Source organism: Myiozetetes cayanensis, unplaced genomic scaffold (assembly GCF_022539395.1).
Source record: "Myiozetetes cayanensis isolate MyiCay16 unplaced genomic scaffold, myiCay2020 scf33, whole genome shotgun sequence".
Lineage (NCBI taxonomy): Eukaryota > Metazoa > Chordata > Aves > Passeriformes > Tyrannidae > Myiozetetes > Myiozetetes cayanensis.
In genome coordinates this window covers 3,271,930-3,291,155 of record NW_026087555.1, presented here as the reverse complement: position 1 = coordinate 3,291,155, position 19,226 = coordinate 3,271,930, and the positions used below count along the sequence as shown (strand labels likewise).

At 36.6% G+C, this 19,226-nt stretch overlaps 1 protein-coding gene and 1 long non-coding RNA gene across 2 annotated transcripts in view; both read left to right on the top strand.

Annotated features, from left to right (window-relative positions):
* Window positions 1-18,737, top strand: part of LOC126646212 (uncharacterized) — a 185,984-nt gene extending 167,247 nt beyond the window's left edge. Inside the window, exon 2 of the long non-coding RNA XR_007630250.1 lies at window positions 16,345-18,737. This is a non-coding gene — a long non-coding RNA (uncharacterized LOC126646212). The remainder of the gene's footprint in view (window positions 1-16,344) is intronic.
* The window catches only part of HHIP (hedgehog interacting protein), a 77,272-nt gene extending 58,535 nt beyond the window's left edge, over window positions 1-18,737 (top strand). Inside the window, exons 12-13 of the mRNA XM_050327388.1 lie at window positions 9,636-9,784; window positions 12,083-18,737. Of these exons, the coding sequence (XP_050183345.1) occupies window positions 9,636-9,784; window positions 12,083-12,276 (343 nt within the window). The 3' untranslated portion in view covers window positions 12,277-18,737. The remainder of the gene's footprint in view (window positions 1-9,635; window positions 9,785-12,082) is intronic.
* Window positions 18,738-19,226: the final 489 nt, after the last annotated feature.

The window sequence follows — 19,226 nt, the reverse complement described above, 5'->3', positions numbered from 1 at the left end:
CTAACTCAGTCCTCAGGGGGTGTGAAGTGTCACTGCTTACTAGTTTTCAACATCCTTCCATAACCCATACCTGTCTCTCCCCAGGCAGGTTTGGAGCCCCAAGGAAGGAAATTCTTTGTCCTTGGGCTGTATGCCAGAAATACACAAAGTTCTTCAACAGTTCTTATAACTCTGCTTCTAAAAAGCTTATAAATCCTGCTCAAGTGATTTATAAGACACAGATTTAATAATAATAAATAATAATAATAGTAATAAATAAGATTAGATCGGTCTAATTATTTAGACTAATTTACCAGTTGTAAAATGAGGATAAATTAAAATTATCAAACCAAAGTTTCCTGTGGTGTGATCTTTGCAGAGCAGCTAGAGCTATGAAAATATTAGGAAATATGGAAAAAAAGCCAGTTCCCAACATGACCTAGGGGCCACCTAGCAGCAGTAAGATCTGATGGCCAAGTAAAAGTAGCGCATTCATCCTGCAAAAGCATCAGAAATCAACACAAAATGAAAGAGCCAAGAGAAATGAAGTTTGTTGTATAATTGATCCCATCATACCCTGCAAAAGCAACTGCCTATTTTTTCATTATCTACTTCAGCAAGTTTCTCCAGTAGTATCAGATACAGTCAGATTTGCAACTTTGGTTTTGCTGTTAAGAAAAGAATTTGTTTTCCTGTTGAACTAAAATTCTAAAAATTGTTATTGGGACAACAAGTGAATACAACAATAAAATAATGAAATTGGATGCACACTGTACTATAACTTACAGGAGAGTTTCAGTGTTTTATAACTGTACTGTCCCAAAACTATAGCAAATAGTCTGGAAGCAGATGTTACCACAGATTAGTGCAGTCTGTCAGTCAAGGTTATTATGTATGTTTTAGTTATGCTTTCTGGTATTGAAAACATTTTTTTTTAGAACAAAACTTGCCATTCTTGCTGGGATTGTTTAGTCTGTTGGTATATGGTTTTAAGTGAATTTTACACCCCAAATCCACTATTAGTATCTAATTACATGGGGCGACCTTGTTTGACCTCGACTTTTTGTTCTTGTTACCTCTTCCAGTAGGGTGGTCTTCAGCTGACATACCTGAAAGGCCAGACCTCCCATTGCTGCACTCACCATTGGCTGTTTTTGTGTATGGAAAAGGGTCAAGACTGTGTTTGGTTACTGGTGAAAGTAATCAGAAAAACTATAGAATACTTTTGTAAATTGGCACACAACTGAAATTAAACAGGCTGTGGCAAAGGGATGTGGTTTCTGGCAACCTTTTTTTTAGACACATGGGATAATTTTCATTCAGGCAAAGTTTTGAGTTTTGTTGGTTTTCAGTCTCACACCACTGCAGGCTTTTAAGGGAAAGATAACGAGTTACTTCCACAAAAGAGAGTTGTAGCCCTATTTACCATTTCATGCTAAGTTCCTATTACCCATGTAAACAACTTTTAAAAATTCCATGGCTTTGGAGAATGTTCATGTAAAGTTTTATTAATGAAATATTATTATTCACATGCTAATATTCTTTTGCATGTTAGTATTTTATTGCTTCTTTCTCATGGTGTGCATCATACCAATACAAAATATGTATGTAAACCCTAGAATATATATGTAAACCCTAGCACACGAAAGATGATACAGGTGGACTATGAGCATCACGTATAAATAAAATCATCAAACTATTGATCTTTCATGTCTTAGAAATTCATTACTTAATAACAAAATCCTGTGAGAGGTGGTCCCTGGCAGACTTGTTAATTTGCAAAGAAAACTTCCCATGCCTGGGGCAGTGTAAAAGAACAAAATTATCATTCCTTGTGGTAACCCCTTGCTGAAAATCAATACCTTCATGCAAAACCCAGCCTTCTGTTAGTGGTCATTTGTAAGCTACTCAAGCTTGCAAAATTATTCTGTTGTTTTAGATAACAAATTTTACATGAAAGTGCAGAATTTGTATTCTTTTGATCTTTGTAGAATCAGAGAAACATTAAAGTTGAAAATGGCCTCCAAAATCATCAAGCCCAACCTTTTGACAGAACACCACCTTCTCAACTAGAACATTGCACTAAGTGCCACGTCCATTAATTTCCTGAACAACTTCCAGGGATGGTGACTCCACCACCTACCTTCCTGGGCAGCCCATTCCAATGCTTGACACGTCTTCCAGAGAAGCAGTTTTTCCGAATGGCTGACCTGAACCTCCCCTGGCACAACTTGAGGCTGTGTCCTCTTGTCCTGTAGAAAACTACTGCAGAATCAAAGGTTGTTCTCAACCATAACCATGACCCTGAGTTTCTTGTTTCAAATGTGGCTTAGGACAGAAATCTACTATTTGGATATTGCTAGCAATAGAAAAAAAAAATCAAAATAAGTGGGCAGGATAAAACATGAGAAGGTCAGAAGATGAGGGTAATCCAAAGAACCCTTTGCATTAGTCTTCAATACTCAGCAATGGGAAAGTCCTATCTCAAAACAATCCTTGAGATGTAATAAAAATGAGGTGTTAAACTGAGGTGATATATGACAAATTGGTAAACATGATCAACAGAGAGGTTCTGAATCCCACGATCGTTGAGGCAGTTTGAAATGTAGAGTTCAAGGTACCACAGAGGAATTTTTGTTCAGTTCCTCCAAATACTTCATGTCAATAACTAAATAGACTCCCATCAAAACCACAGAATGAAATAATCTTTCTTTTTGTAACAAGGTTGTTAAAATGATACATTAGTACTTGAGAGCTTGTAGATAATAAAGTGATAAAAAAAGCCCTAAGTATGTGAGTTGCAGCAAAATACATATATACTACCTATTACCAAAAATAAGTGAAGGGTATAGCCAATAGCAAATTTAGCTTTGGGATTGGAGGAGATGTTGGAAACACTAAGAATTACAAACACATAAAACTAGCATGATGCCAGGCACATTAGTTAACCTGGCAGGCAAGAGGAGAACTTCTGAAGTTAAAATTGTGTCTCTGAAAAATATATCCATTTTTTGATGATTATCAAAAAACCAACACTTTCCAGGGATAGGAACTAGTGAGAAAATACAGGGAGAAAGACTTATCTTCTTTTCAACAAAAAGGGTTAGTCAGATATCCTGAAGATTGATGCAAATACTAGTATCTTATAAATTGTCTTTGTGACCAAAAAACAAAAGCTTTTTATTTTGAGGTTTCCTGATTTCTGTTTCATAATTTTTCTTTTGTGCTTTCTATTTCTATAAATACATACTTATACCAATCACAAAAGCACTAATGTATTCAAAGGCAAAATAACTAGGTAAACAGTGATGTAGAAAATGCATAGAGTTTCAATTATTCCAGCTGGATAATAGGAGACAACCCCATTAGAAAAGAAAATGTAATCATTTTTCCAGTATTATGAGAGGATAAAATCAGCTGTGAAAATGAATATTTAAATAAGTAAGATCTGTTGATAGGTCCATGTAGCCCATAACTTAAACATTATTACCAGACCAAGCAGTAAGAAAATAAACTTTGGGTGGTGGTAGAACAGCCATGAAGTGGCTTGGTAAAGTCTTCTCTTAGAACACTTGCAATATGATCACTTTTATTTCTAAGGAAATGATAGATAAAATGAAAGGCATTCAGAAAAGAATTCTCAAACTGACAGACAATGCAGAAATTTTCCAGTTAAAAGATGTGCTGTATTCCCTGTGAAGTTTTAAGTGTTTGCCACATACAGTGATTCCAAAGGGGATGAACGATTCTTTTGACCAGGATGGCTCACTGAAGACAGCAGGTGATTTTTAAAAAGAGGGCAGAGCTTAAGTAAGTCCCTGCACATGTAGAAAGATTTCCTCTTCCTCTCCTTATAACACCTTATAGATCTGGATTTCAGTGTGCTTCCTATCAACAGCTGAAATAGCTGCTTTCCATTGGGTTGAAACTTGAACTTGATTCAGACCATCTCACCCCTCTTTCATGCCCCTCCAGGGTATATAATTCCATTTAGCATCCTTTCCATCATCACCTTCTGGGATTTCCGCAGTCAGAGAATATTTCCAAACAACTGATTTCAAACACAAAGGGACAATATCTAGATCATACCTCATTCTGATATTGTTCAGGCTCTTTAGGAAACCATTAGTAATTTTATTTTTTAGTACAAGTCAAGAATATTTGATGGTACAACAGAAGAAAAGCATTTGTAAAGTGGAGCCCTGTAAAAGACTTTAATTACTGTGGAAATGGAAACTCAGAAACGCAGTATTAGACTAATCTGCGTCAAGATGCTCAGTTCTGATGGGTTATAGATATAGTCTGAAGCTACTACTAGAAACTCTCTCTGAAATGAGCCAATTTTGTTGGTGAATGCGCTCACCAAGCCAGGTGGGCCATATGATTTCTTTCTGTTCAGAAAATTACTGTCCCTTAAGTCATTTGAGGGAATGGAAAGCCAGAATTAATGTCTAATTATGTTTAGTTTAGCCAGAGCACGCAAAATTCTTATCTCATTTACCTACCCACATGGAATTACTATTCCCATAAGAGACACTAAAGAGAAATTAGAGCTTTTTGCAAATACCAGCCTAGAGAGTTTCAATTTACAGAAGTACTTCACAAAAACTCCTTTGTAACTATGATGGAAAAGTTTTTGTTTTGGTTTGTGGGGGGTTTTTTTCCCTTTTTTAAAAAAGTCTTTCTAGTATTAGCTATTAAGGAGTTCTCACTTTTTATCACTTTATAAGGAAAAAAAACCAGCTCAGTTTATCTTTTGCTTATTTTCTGGAGCCTGCAGGAAGCCGCTGCCATCCTAAAGAAAGTCACACATAATAGAACAGCTTTAGTGCAGTAAGCCAGTCTTTCCCAATTCATCAGTCAAAGTGTTATGCAAGTGGCCCCCTAAATTGATAAATTCCCACAGTGCCTGTTGACCCAGCTGCCAAGTGCTCATGCAGCAGGTGGTGTTTTCATGACCACCCTGACAGTAATACAAACTGTTTAGCAGTTGCATTGACCTCTTAGCTATTAACATTGATGCAGGCTTCACTAGGGACTAGTTTTCAAACATGACAGAATTTCTTAAGACTAGAGGTCATGAACAAGTATACCATATAAGAATAAATTTGATATGCTGCTGAGTTTAAATCTTAAAAGCCATAAGTTTTTTACACATTATTCCCATGTAGTAAATCTGGAGACAAGTAATGAGTTTTTGGCATCTCTCCCAGGACTAAAGGTGTAATTTTTAATTTTAGAACTGTACCTGAAGAGATGCTATATTTATTCTATGACAAGTAGTAAATTTAGTCTGTGACAAGGAGTGAAACAAAATTATTTTTCCTTGACATTTTCCCTTATAAAGGAAAAAACCCCAACAACTAATGCACAAATTTTTGTGATCTAGTTAAGCATCATTCTAATGCCTAATATCTTGTGTGCAGGTAACTGAAGCATAACATTCCATATATTTTGTACCACAGTCAGGATTTCTATGGTAGTGTGTCTTGTTTGAATCTGAACATCCAGGAATTTTGTCTGGGTTTTTTTTTTGGTTTTTTTTCCTCACTTTAGTGGAGAAGGAGAGATTTTGATATTGTGTCAAAAGCATGGTGAAGGAATTGCTCTCTGTTCAGTACCATTGTTTTACTGCTGAATTTGGCCCTCCATTTGCATCCCAGTTACAAATAGCACATATAGCAACTAAATCACTCTGTGCATTTTTGGGCAACTGTGAAGAGAAGCACTAAAGAAAGCACAAAATCTCGAGAAACACCATGATGAGTTTTAATCTATTAAAGCACATTAGACTTTTATGTGCCTCTAAACTAACAGTAGAGGCTACTTTCTTATATTAGCTATGGTAAGGTAGCAAAAATTTCTTTCTTTATTGTACAGTCAAGAATTCCCAGCTCGCTGCACGTCAGTGAAGGGATCCATCGAGGGCCCCAGCCCCCAGTACAACTTTTCCTCCATGTTCCATACATTTAGAGTTGTTATACAGTTTCATGAAAACCTGTTTTAACAAGCAAGATATACTGTACTGTACTGTATATATGAACAGCTCTTTAAGATAACTAGAATTGTACAGACCATATAAATAGTCATTATCAGCTACATTTTTGGCTGACTTTCTGTGGACCAAATAGTGCTTACTGTAAGAGTAATCAAGCTGTACCTTTTAGAGTTTTATAGATTGAGGAATACAAGGAAAAATATTCTCTCCAGCCCAGAGTGTGGCTCCATCTATTCCCCTCCACTCTCCACATCAAGAGACACAGCGAAGTACTAGTTATATAAACAAAATCATAGGCTTGTCTAAGTGCAGGAAAGATCAAGTCCCAACAGTCAGTTTCAAGCCTTATGTTACCTTTGTGAAATTCAGTTCAACTTGTGCTGAGATTGAAAATTTCCACCCCTTTCAAGCCTTAAGAATGCAAAGTATAAGTACTGTGGGGCAGAGACTTTCTCTCCACACGTGCTGGTCCCAGAACGGCATTCGAGCCCTGAGAAAGAAGTGTGGCTTTTCCCATAGTACAGCTAAGGAAAATCAGCAATTCTCACACATGAGAAGGATTCTGCTGCAGCTGCATTTGTGTTCCTCTTCTCCTAAGGCACTCTGCCAACCAGAATTTTTTCCATCTTTGTTTCTACTTCACCCCACCATTAATAAATATTATCCAGGGCTGATGAGTACAAGTTATTGATTGATGGTAGACTAAAACGAAGTACCAATCACAAGTACCAAGAGCAGGAGAAAATTTTAAATCATAAGAGTGACCAGCCATACTTGGCTGAATTAAAAAAAAAAAAAAAAAAGCATGATTTCTGCCTTCCTATTACATGCAAAAAGAACCATATATTACAGCATTATCATAGATAAATACTTTACATCTCTTAATAAAATCAATCATTATCTTTACAAATAAAGTATCTTTGTGACGTATGAGGTCATTCTTTGCTAAAGATTTGCCACTGGAGCTTCTTTCCAAGAGATGCTCCAGGAGCCTGAGGTTATACTTCCTGCTAAACATAGCACTGTGCTTGTGTTTGAACAATAAAAAGAGAAGACTGCCATTTAAAGTAACTTGAAATAAATAGGCTTTAATGGTGACAGATGAAGAAAGAATCTTGCCTCCTGTGCAGCTGGCTATAAAGAAATCATCTCAAATGTAGATCTTTTTTTCCCCAGACATAAGAATGAGAAAACAGATCTTTTTGCTTTAAATCTGAACAAGTCTCCAATGAAAATCGTATAATTTTGTAGAACAGTTTCCAAAATAGCACTGCCTGTGAATATTGCATATAGTTTTTACAGAACTGGAATTCCTTACAGGTCAAAAAAATAATGCATTATATTTAAAAGACAGGTGTAGAAATATGTAAACACTAAAACTGAAAGGGTTTCAAATATGCTCTACCAAAGGTGTCAAAACATGTTTCAAAGCCCTTAAATAATACAGGACCTTCAGTGATTCTCAGAAATGGTTTGGAAATCAGAACTTGGTGCCACACTAAAGATTCATCTACACATTCTTTCTGTCCTTAACATGTTTGGGCAACCAGTTCCTCTGTATGGATGCTTAAACAGTCATGGTAGTAATAAAGATTGAGCAGAGTGAAACAAACCAGTGAGCCTGTACTCTATTTCTCAAAGAAACAGGCAATGCAAGCTGCATGCCAAAATGGGAGGGGGAAATGTAAGCCCAGGCAGCTAGTGAGAGGCTTCAATGGCATTAGGTATGAATGCTTATTTTTCTTTAAAATTATTTTTACCCTATCTAATATTACTTTGAATGGCCCCATTGTGCATAGAAATATCTTTTAAAAATCCTATTGGAACATGGGCTTCATTGATAGCTTAGAAGCCATGAGTTCAGCTAGTTAATGTTATTTTCTTTAGCTTAATTTTTTCCCCCTTGATATTTCTTCTGATGTTGAAATGGGAGATAAGCAAGAATGCCAAATTTTCCTCCTCTTTTATTTTTTTCTGTCACAGTTTTCTGCACCTCCATCATACCTATTCTTTTTCAGACTCCAAAAATTATCCTTCTCTCCACACTAGAGTATCAGTCTAGGATTTTCATATTTGACAGGGTAATCAGGGCACAGGTTGCTATTCCAGCTATTTGCATATAATTGCAGGTGTAATACTGATGTTAGCATTATGAACAATGTTATTTTCTATTCTATCCAATACAATTTTGGTTTGGTTTGTTTGGAGTCTAGCTGGACACTTAGCCAAGGTTTCTCAAAGCTCTCCAGAAAACTATTAGAATCTTTGTCCTGAAAATTTAAAGCTCAGGAATGTATGCCAATAGTTCAGATTACTTCCTTGAGAATGAGTAATTTTGTATTTGTCACTAATTAATTTAATTTACCAGAAAGTTCCAGTTCAATTCCTTGATTAGAACACTTGGGAGATTCTGACATTCTTTTCTAAACTTATTTCTGTGCAATGAAACCTATAGAAGAGATAAAACACAGTACCTCCACTGGGAACCTGTAGCCTTGTAATGATCCTAACAGCCTCTACCTGCTGAATTCAGACAGCAAATGAAATAAGTGGTCAGTATGATGACATACAGCTAAATTTCAAAACAAATGAACAGTAAACATCTAAAAAACCGTAGGAAGTTGTATCAACAGTTACGGCACGCTGAAGATAAAACACTTAAAATTTTTACACAGTTAACACTGCGGAAGGAACACTACAATTCTTCCTTTGTTAAGGAAGATATTGCTGTTCTTTTGTCAACAAAAAAGGCTACTGGATATCCAAAATATTTTGTAGAGAGTGACAGAAACAACTGCATTACATAAGACTTGGCAACAAGAAGCCCAACAGAAAAACCCCAGCATCTGAAATATCTTAAGTCAGCTGAACCAGAATTTGCTTTGTGCACACATTTTATAGAATCACCTACAGAAAGGCTGAGGTTGGAAGGGACCTCTGGAGGGCACCTGGTCCAACCCGGGGCTCAAGCAGGGACACCTACATCCAGTTTCCCAGGACCATGTCCAGACAGCTTCTGAGTATGTCCAATGATGGGGACTCCACAACCTCTCTAGGCAACCTGTGCAAGTGCTTGGCCACTTTCATAGAGAAAAAGTCTTTCCTGATTTTCAGATGCTTAAATACACATCCAAAATGCATAATCCAAATATGACTCCATGAAAATATGGAAATAAAAAGCCAGCAGGGTAAAACTGAATTTGTAGGCAGAGGTAATACTTTTGCAGAATTATTATACATCATAATGTGTGACATGAAACTTGTTCAAGTTACTCTTCCCAGCATACAATGGAGAAGTCTAAATCAGCTAGAAACACAAAAAGACACCATCAGATGCTGCCTGTGATAAGCTCTTCAGCAAGCTGATTTCACCAGGTTCATGCTTCAGGACTTCTCAAGGACTACGATTCAATCTTGTAGAAGATCTTGGAAGGCAGTTATGTGAAATAATAGGAAGTAGCACTATATTTTTCTGTAATGTAACATATCATCTTTATGCCTATTGGTTTTGCTGAGGAAAAACGTAATCCCCACAATTTCTCCCACTGATAGTACCATAACAGAGAATCAGGCCTTTAAAAAAACAAAAAAAACCAGAGTTTTTTCTCCTTGACCCTTGGTTTTTAACTGTTTGCTTGGTTTGTATGTTTTTATTCAGGCCTTTAGTCCCTGAAGAATGCAAAAGAACAGCTCAGCCTGCACAGATACTGACATCTGAATGCTCAAGGCATTGTCGGAATGGGCACTGCACTCCCACAGGAAAATGTTGCTGTAATCAAGGCTGGGAAGGAGACTTCTGCAGAACCGGTTTGTATATAGATTCACAGCAACAAGGGGAAAAAAAGCAGTGGCATGTCATAATTTGCTTTCAGTTATCTTTTCAGCTAAATTTTCAATGTATGTTGACCAGTATATTCACCATCAGTTCTAAGACAACATCAAAGAAATACTGATCTTGAGAGTTGTAGGAGAACAACAGTCTTTAGATGAATCCAATCACTAAAGCATCTAATGCGATGTGAACAAGTACAGAGTGCAATTAAGAGCATAAATATGATATACAAGTATTCTTATTTGTTCCACCAAGATTGTAAAATGAAAGGAAGTCAATACACATTCCTTGTTTGGACATTCAACTTCCACTTGCAGTATTATCATTGTCAGTGTCAAACATGGGTACCTTGTCAGGAAAGACGGTAAATAAGAACCTGAATGTTTTTTAGTTTTAGTACTTTCTTGATTTTGATCCTACAAAATGAAATGGCTCCAGTTTGTTAAAGAGAATTTTATGTACAGCTTACCACGAAGTAGAACGCTATTGTGATCCCTTATTACAGTGATTTCATCAACTCTTGTTACTTTAGCTTTTAAAAGTCACTTGAAGAAACTGTGATCAAATTAGATATTGAGTGTACCAGCAAAGGGGTGAGGTGAATGAACCTGGAGTGCCACAGCTGTCCCACAGAGGCTGTGGTTATGTCTGAGCTGTATAATAATATAATAGCAGTAGAACTCAAAGGAGAGTCAGAGATTAAGACAAAGCAAGAATTCCACAATGGACCAGGGATAATTCAGGTGTGAAGGGCACTCAGGAGGGCCCTGGTGAAGCAGGGTCAGCTATGAAGTCTTTAAAGCCTCGAGTGTGAATTTCAGCAGTCTCCAGGATTTCAGTGATGAGCAGGAGTGACTTCAGAATGAAATGAAATTATTGAAACCACAAATTATGTATCTCAGGGAGAGATTCATGAGCAGACCATCATCCAACCCTGCAACAAAAGCAGGTTGGAGAAACTCAATTGTCCTCACTTGTCAGTCAGAGCTTAGCTACACTTGGAGGATGAGGCCCATTCTACAGCCTTTCTCCAAGTGGAACTTAAAGCAAAAAATGCATCCAATGTGACCATAAATGGGTCTTGAATAATCCGTTTTGTCTAAAAAAATACAGATTTATATATGTAATTTGATGGATGCCATGAACAAGAAAGGTACAGAAAATATGTAGACTAAGAATCTTTCTTTCCTGTGTCCTATGCAACATTTAACTGAGAAATTCCAAGTTGGACCTCAAGCCACTATTATAATTTAAATAAGAAAAATTACCTTACAAGGTATCAGTTTCCTTCTAGTGTCATTAAGAAGTCTGTGGATAAAATCAAGAAACCTGTATTTATATAGTGTATTATAAATATCTGTAAATCGATATTAGAGTTTATTATAATAACATTAAACAGCACAATGCCTGCAAAGAAAAAAAAAAGCAAGATACATTGTATATATCACAGTGCTGTGACTCTACTCCAGAAGAAAATACCTCCACAACTAAAGTTATTATTACTATAACACTGGCTACAATTTAAAATAGCAGTTATATTTGAACAGCTGAAGCAGGCTGATTAACCTAGAACTCGATAGGTAAATCCTCTGTTAAACAGAGAGAGGAAAATTTTGAAACCTATATAACTGATAAAAACTGTTGAAAAAAACGCTCTGGCTCTTTTTTCACTAAATGGAATTCAATCCTGGTCTCAGGGTTAAGTGATGCAAGAGCCAAGGGAGCGCAGCTCTGGTCAGTTTTAGTCTGCTCTGCTAAGGAGTGTAGTGCAGAACTCTGGGTGTACAAAGCAATTTACTTGAGATTCAGCACTTGCTGGCTTGGAGATAGCCAGGTGTTAAAATGTCTCACCAACTTCAGGACTTCTTTGGGATGCCAGCATAAGAAATGGAATGAGGTAGACCACCACTGGTCTAGATCTAGGTTCAAATTATAAGATATGTGGAGCCTGAAGTCTTTTGAAATGGGTTGTCTATTCACTCCAATATCAAATCTGAATATGGGAATTGGACATTTTAAAAAATCTGTTATTTATCAGTCTTTCTGGGGTGATATACAGACATACAAAATTACTTCCTCCCCCTGATATTTTTGAACTTCAAAAAAATATGCTTTCACAACTTCTAATATTTCATTTTTTCCGTTTTGTTTTTCATTTATATGCTTGCTTTATCACTATAAGGCTAGAAAAGCCTTTAATGAATGTGTAACTGCACCTTTTCAGTTTGTGATGTTCTAAACAAATCAGAAAATCCCTGTTTTTTTATCCGCAGCAAAATGTGACCCGGCCTGTCGACATGGAGGTGTCTGTGTAAGGCCTAATAAATGTTTGTGTAAAAAAGGCTATCTCGGCCCCCAGTGTGAGCAAGTCGATAGAAGCATCCGAAGAGTGACAAGGGCAGGTATTCTTGATCAGATCCTAGACATGACATCCTATTTGCTGGATCTAACCAGTTATATTGTATAGTTCCTGGGACTCTTTAGAAACTATACTTTCAACGGGCATTTGTTTTGAATTCTGTCATTTTCAAAAGACTCTTATCCTGCAACAAATACCAGTGATTTGAGTTACTTTATTAATTTAAGTATAATATCCACAACTCTGCAGAAAAAAATTCTTTGTATGTGTGTAAATATTCCCCGTACATCTCCATGGACGTCCCGATATCCAATATGTGCACACGTACACACGCACACACGCTGCCACAAACAAGCACAGTTTTACAGAAAGTGGAATTTTTTTTTTTTTTCAATATTTATTTCTTCATGAGAAATAGTTTACAAAGGTAATTCCACCGCCATAAAACACATTCTCGTCCCAGGACTTTTCACGATGTCTTAATGGATTCTTTGATATCCCAGCAATCTCGTGTCTATACCTATCTGATCATAGCAGTGAGGAAGCAGTTTTCAAACATCACTGTATAAACTGCTGGACTTAATAAAATGCAGTTGTAACAGTTTCTAAGGTGAACTGAACTACATCATGAGACAATATTTCAGAACTACTTAATGCATTCCTATCTAGGCAATTTATTGTAAGACTGTAACCTTCACTTTCATCAATGTAACTCTATTACAGAATGTTACGCATTTCTTTATCTAGCATAGGTGCAAAAATCTGGTTATTGCAACTTAATATCAAGATTGTTTCAAGTATTTAATAATTAAATTATATTTGCATATTTCAAAACCAGTCATCCTAGAAGATCTGCTTTTTATCATATATTTTATTTAACGGTGGGCATGGGGTTCATATTACATATTTATATTTTTTTTTTTATTTTTATAATATCATCTACATGAGACAGTTTTACCATGTCCTGTAAAATACTAAAGTTACGTTTTTCACCAACTTAATTGGAAAGACGGGGAAAGAGAGAGCAAAACACACACGCTTTAAGGTGTTGTGGATCTAATGTAGAAGTGTATCCTTGTGTCAACTTGTGTTTATTTACGACGGATGAGAAAAAAAAACAACCACCAACCAATCATAATAAAATTTCAGCATGTGTTAAAAATGTCCATAAAGTGGTTTTCACTGTAACAGGACAGTGTAAGAGGTTATACAGGCAGGCTGCTGCCAGTGTCACACTGAACGGAACATCCCTGGACTGGAGTTCCCACTTGCACGTGTTGCCTGTGCACAGTGTCACTTGTACAAATCATATAGTGATTCTTACCAAATGTAGTTCTAAACGTAAATGTTCCTTCAAGAGCTAACATAAAACTGAGTCTTTGTAAATGTATGAACAGATATGGTGTACATGCTATAGTCAGGTTTCCTAAGGTATTAATAGTCTAATTACGTGTATATGCGGAACTGGTGCCCTCTTATCTCCAGCTCTAGGGCATTATTGGTGGTTTCTTTGCTCACTGCTTACCAGCTATTAGGTTTCCTTTGCACTATCTGGCTTTTATAAAATCCTGCCTAAGAAAAGAAAGCGGAATAGCCACATCCTATGGTCCTTATAAGCAGCTGCTCATGCATCAACAATTGACAACACTTTAGTCAATGAGATCTAAAAGATTTTAGCCTTATTACTCTCCAGCAGCAACATTACCTCTCCAGGGCAGCAACATGCAACAAATTCTCCTTTATAGAAATTTGTCAGTCTTCATTTAGTAGGTATTAAAGCTGAAATTACAGAGTGACTCATACTTGCATTTCTGTGTCTTACACACTCCAGCTCAGAAGAACAGAAAATTACATCTGCCTTCCATATATGTTTGCCTGGGTTTTGAGTGACCTCATGCCCAATGAAAATTGGTTGAGAAATCTTGGTTAAGTGCTCAGAGAACAATGGTCTGCATTAAAAAGTGCATGCATAATTTTGCACAATGTAGATTCAACTGACAGTCCATTGAAGACATCTTGGGATTAAATGAGCATGAAGACCAAACTGCCCTCTCACCCCAGAAAAGGGTGGTCCCTTATAGTCACACGAACACTTCATTGGCTAAGCAGTGTGACCAATCTCAAAATGAACCCTGTGGTAGCATCTGTAGGTTAATAGCTGCTCTTTGTCTCCTCTGCTTTCTGCCTTTAGTCTTTTCCCTGAATTCCACCACAAAAAGTTTTACAATTAAAAAATGTCCTGACAACCATTTTTGTAAATTGACCTTAGCATCTAATCTTTCTTTATTCAACGTGTGTGACAAAAATGTGAACTTCTCCTGAATGAGCCAGCTGTCTAAATCTGTCACATAGCACGGTTTTATTACACTCTTCATAATCAGTAAAGCAAGAAAGTTGCTGAAGTATTTTAGCAACGTTTAAATATCTGACAAAGATAACATCTTTAACACTTTCTTCAATGAAATATATTTAAAAATAAACCCGACTTTAATTCCACTGTGACACATTATTTTCAACAACCAGTTGGAGAGATGTCATAGTTCTTTTTTCCCTGCTTAGTTCCTTAAAATATACCACAGATGGCACCTAAATTGAAGAGTCACAATAATATATATGCCATAGTCGTGCAGAGAAGGGATAACAATGATCTTCGAGTTTTGATCTTAATAATAAGACAATTTAGTCTTATAAGACAACTAGTGAAATCAGAAAATAAAACTCCAGTAAGAGCTAAGAATTAAATCCAGGCCTTATTCAAATCAATGGCAAAAACTTATATCAGCTGTGGTGCACCCAGAAATCACGTTCAAAATTTAAGCAAAATACTTCAGTTTATTTTATTGAAACAAACATTTTCTGTTTGAGTCATTCCACCAAAACTTCAAAACTAAGATGTAATCTAAATGAAGATTAGAGGGAAAGGGGAGATAGTTTGTGAAAGTGTTTTGATTCATTTTTAAATCATCTTTTATATCATGGGAAAGCAAACATCTGCATTAAGCCCACATGTACATAGGAAGTCCCACAGCAAAAGAAGTATTCTCACAAAAAAAAAAAAAAAAGAAAAAAAAATTCCTAGCTGCTTATTTATCAAAAGAAATTATACTATTAAAAAGAGTGAGCAAACCCCAGGCCTAGCCACCCAAGATGCTGATATAAAAAGGGCAACTGCAGTAATTGCCCTGAGAACTGGCATACAAAAAAAAAAAAAAAAAAAAGGGTCTGTAGAAAGCCTGTTGCCAGTTAGGTCATTCTGCAGCCATTCTTGCACAACCTCTGAGAGTGTCCCAGAATAAAACTGAGCTTATAAATGAAACTAGATAAATGAGGCAATTAGATAAGGGCCTCCAGAAGGGATTTTATGTATGTGCTCAAGTTGTCTCTGTCTCTCTCTCCTAATCTTTTATTCCATTCATTTCTTCCTTTATTCGGAGATACTGCCTCTCTGTTCCCAACACATTGTACATTTCTAGCATTCTTTGAGGCTTTCCACTGTTAAAAGAGAACAAACATACCTATTGCAAGAAACATAACTCTGTCTCTGGTGTCTGCTAGTTTCAAACCTCTGTTTTATTATTTTGGAACAGAAAATTTTCATTTTTCTCTGATCACTGATCAGAAAGAAGACATATTATCGGAATATAAGGAGAAATACCTTTACTCCATTGATAAGTAGGGAGTCAAAAAGATGTTATGTAAAATCAGCTCCAAATTGTTTCACTCCATTTCAGAAAAACAGTAAATTCATTTTTCTAATGCGTCCAATAAGAAATATTAACTCAAACTCTCCCCCTCTGGGAATAAATTCCTCCTGTTAACAGTCAGGGACACAGATGCAAACCCTTTGTACCTTTAAATCCTCACAGCTTATTATATATCTTGCAAAGAAATTGTATGTTAGTTATAAATAAGGGGACAAATTCTGTATCACCGACATGACACCTCTCTTTATCTCCTTCTTTCATTCATTTCTCCACATTGGGCTTTGCAGCTCCTTCCTTTCTAGAACCACAGCAAACATCAATAATCCCTGGTTGCTGCAGGTGATGCTTATTATGTAATTCTACTTGTATCCATGAAATAGGCATTTATAAGATTATAATAATGGCCAGCCTTCGCGAGCGAAGATGCGGGGAAGGTCTTTATACCTTCCAGCCTGCGCATTGGATTTTTTAGGTGAGACACAGTGTGCGCGGAACTGAGCCCACCCTTTAATCCTAAGGTTCATCTGCCAGGGCCAAGCGAGCTTGGACGGTGGCAGCGAGCTCCTCAGGACGTAGATGGATTGCTTTAAAGGCTAACGAGCTCCATCTGCCCGGGAGTGTCCCTGACCAGGAATCGAACCCAGGTCTCGGTGGTGACAGCGCCGTGCCCTTAACCACTAGACCACCAGGGGCTCCATTTATAAGATTAGGTCTACATGGAAAATACAAGTTTGAGGACATCCTGTTCTGCTTATTTTTCCTTAATTAAGTAAATTCTTTACAAGACATTTATGTTTTTTAATTTACTATCCTTAAATTTATCTGTGTATCAGTTTATTTAGGAATTATACCATTTTGGTCTTCTATCCAACTTAAAATGTGATCCTTTTCTCAGAACAAAAACCAAACCAAACCAAACATAACAAAAAACCAAACCCAAACAAAACCACAAAACAAACCCAAAAACAAACAAAAAAAACCAACCAAAAGGAAGTCAGGAAGCAAATAAAAACTAATTTTTCCCCTTTTGCAATAATAAAAATTCACTGATATTTTGCAATTAAAAAAAAAAAACGTAACATTCTCACCAAAAAGGCAACCAACCCTTTAAATATATTCCAATTCAAATTTGAAGAAAATTTGTACCAAATAATCTAAGTTCTTGCTAAAAAAAAACCCAACAAATATTTATGTAAGTAGTTTCGGGACAAAATGTTTTAAAAACATTGAAAAAAGACTGTTTTGCTGAAAAGTTCATTTTCAACTACAGCGTCATTCAGTGAAATAAGACACATACTTTTTGGGACATAGGTGTGAAACAGCAGAAGCCACCTGAAAGCTCAGTATGGGATTACTTTAATCTTTGAGGGCCTGACTCCAAGTCCATTGATGTTAACTCCTGTTGACTTCATTAGTTATAGGATTAAGTCTTTAAAAGATATCCACTTAGCTGGCAGAAGATCTTAACTTCAGGCATCACTGCACACATGACCTCTCTGTGTCGGCATCTCCAATCATTAAACCAATGTTTTCCAGAATAAGACTGCAGATTCAACACTGCACAAAGCCATATGAAGCATATCCAATCCTCTTGGGTTTCCTTAATGGATATTCCAAACACTTACACAAAATCTGCCAGGCTTCTTGATAATTCTTGAAAAATGTTGAGCAATTAGCTCACAGGTTTTCTCTTTCACACACATATACACTTGTTTCCAATATGCCCAGTAAGCAGGAAAGTAATTGAAATGTCAAGTCACTGTCCCCATTTTATGAAATGGCCATAGTGAGATGGGGCCCAAAGTAGCCCCCACAGATGCTCATGAACATCCACAGAACAGTTCCCTCGGCTGTTTTGAGTCCAGTATTACAAGGGGTGATTTTGGCAGTATTAGGTGCATTTTCAAACCCTTTTTTTCCTGTCTGTTTAGCGGGGATAGTGTAACATTTCAATCAAGACTATATCCTAATCCAAAAATGTTGTTACCCTTACTAGTGAGACTAGCAAGACTGAAAGTGGTGAGAGCCCTCAGTACTGACATGCCAGGCCTAAGCGATAATGGGGTGGGACATGAGCAGACGCTACCTAGATGTGTCCTACACAGGGACATGTCTTGCTGCTTGCCTTTGTTCTCATTTCTTTCAGTTACAACTCTGCACACAGGATTTATTGTGCTCTAAAATGTTTTCAACGTCCAAAAAAATCTTAGCACAGCGATTAATTCTGCGTGGATTTACACTGGGTAGACTAACTAATCAGACAGTATTTCTAATGCCATTGATGGGAAAAGAGAAATGTTACTGTTTTATAACTGACACATCCACCTTTTTCCTTCAGTTCACTCACGAGTTATTAGTAATTGCTAGTTGGTTTATATATTAGCAAAGGATTATCATGTTGTTCCATAACCCAAACTCCCGTAGGCTTCTGTAGGAAATTTTTCTTCACATTACACTGTACAGATTGATTTGAAAGACAAGTGACACACCTGCTTCCAGAGCTCTCTGTACTGAAAAGATATCACCTGGCAATCATTTCATGCCACAGAAATTAACAAACATTTAATATTCTGTGTTATATACGTATAATGAATGTCTTTGCCTATTGTCTACACAGACAGGTTTCCACAAACAAAAGTGCCAGAAATTACTGCACAGACAGCAAGCTGCATTATTGGAGAAGAGTTCTATTTCTACTGATAAATAACAACTTTCCATCTGCTGCAAGTTATCAATAGGGTCCAATGTATCATGTAGTAAAGTTCCTCTTATGGTCTATGAGATTTTACTATTTATTTTCATTATGCAATGAAAACAGAAGTAAAAAAGTAAAAAAAAAAAAAAAAAAAAAAAAAAAAAGACAAATTGCTTTAATTCCCAGGAAATTTCAGAAGGGAAGCACCAGCTAAAGATATACTGAGACCAGAAACCATCTGGTATTAAGCCACCAGATGTATCTCCATTATTACCAGAAGCAGTAACCCTACTCTGTGAATTACCCAGAAATGCTATTAGCTGTCCCCCACAAAATATACTGCAGAATTTAAACTTCAAGTCCCAAATGAGAACAATTAGATTGTAATGGGAGCCAAGCAGAAAAGGAAATAACAAACTTCAGTCACTTGAGAACATTGCTGTTGTGACATTCCCGTGTTCAATTAGTTTTATTTTATAGTAGCTGTCAAGTACTGTATGTACATTTGAAATGTGGGAAAATAGCTTAGAAAATATCCTTCAAACTAGGTTTAAGTATCTTCTATAAGCTGTAACTAAAACTAAAAACTGTATTATACTACTAAGCATACACAGGCACCAATCTAGCAGAGCACTGGGAGCACACAAGTAATTTTAAGC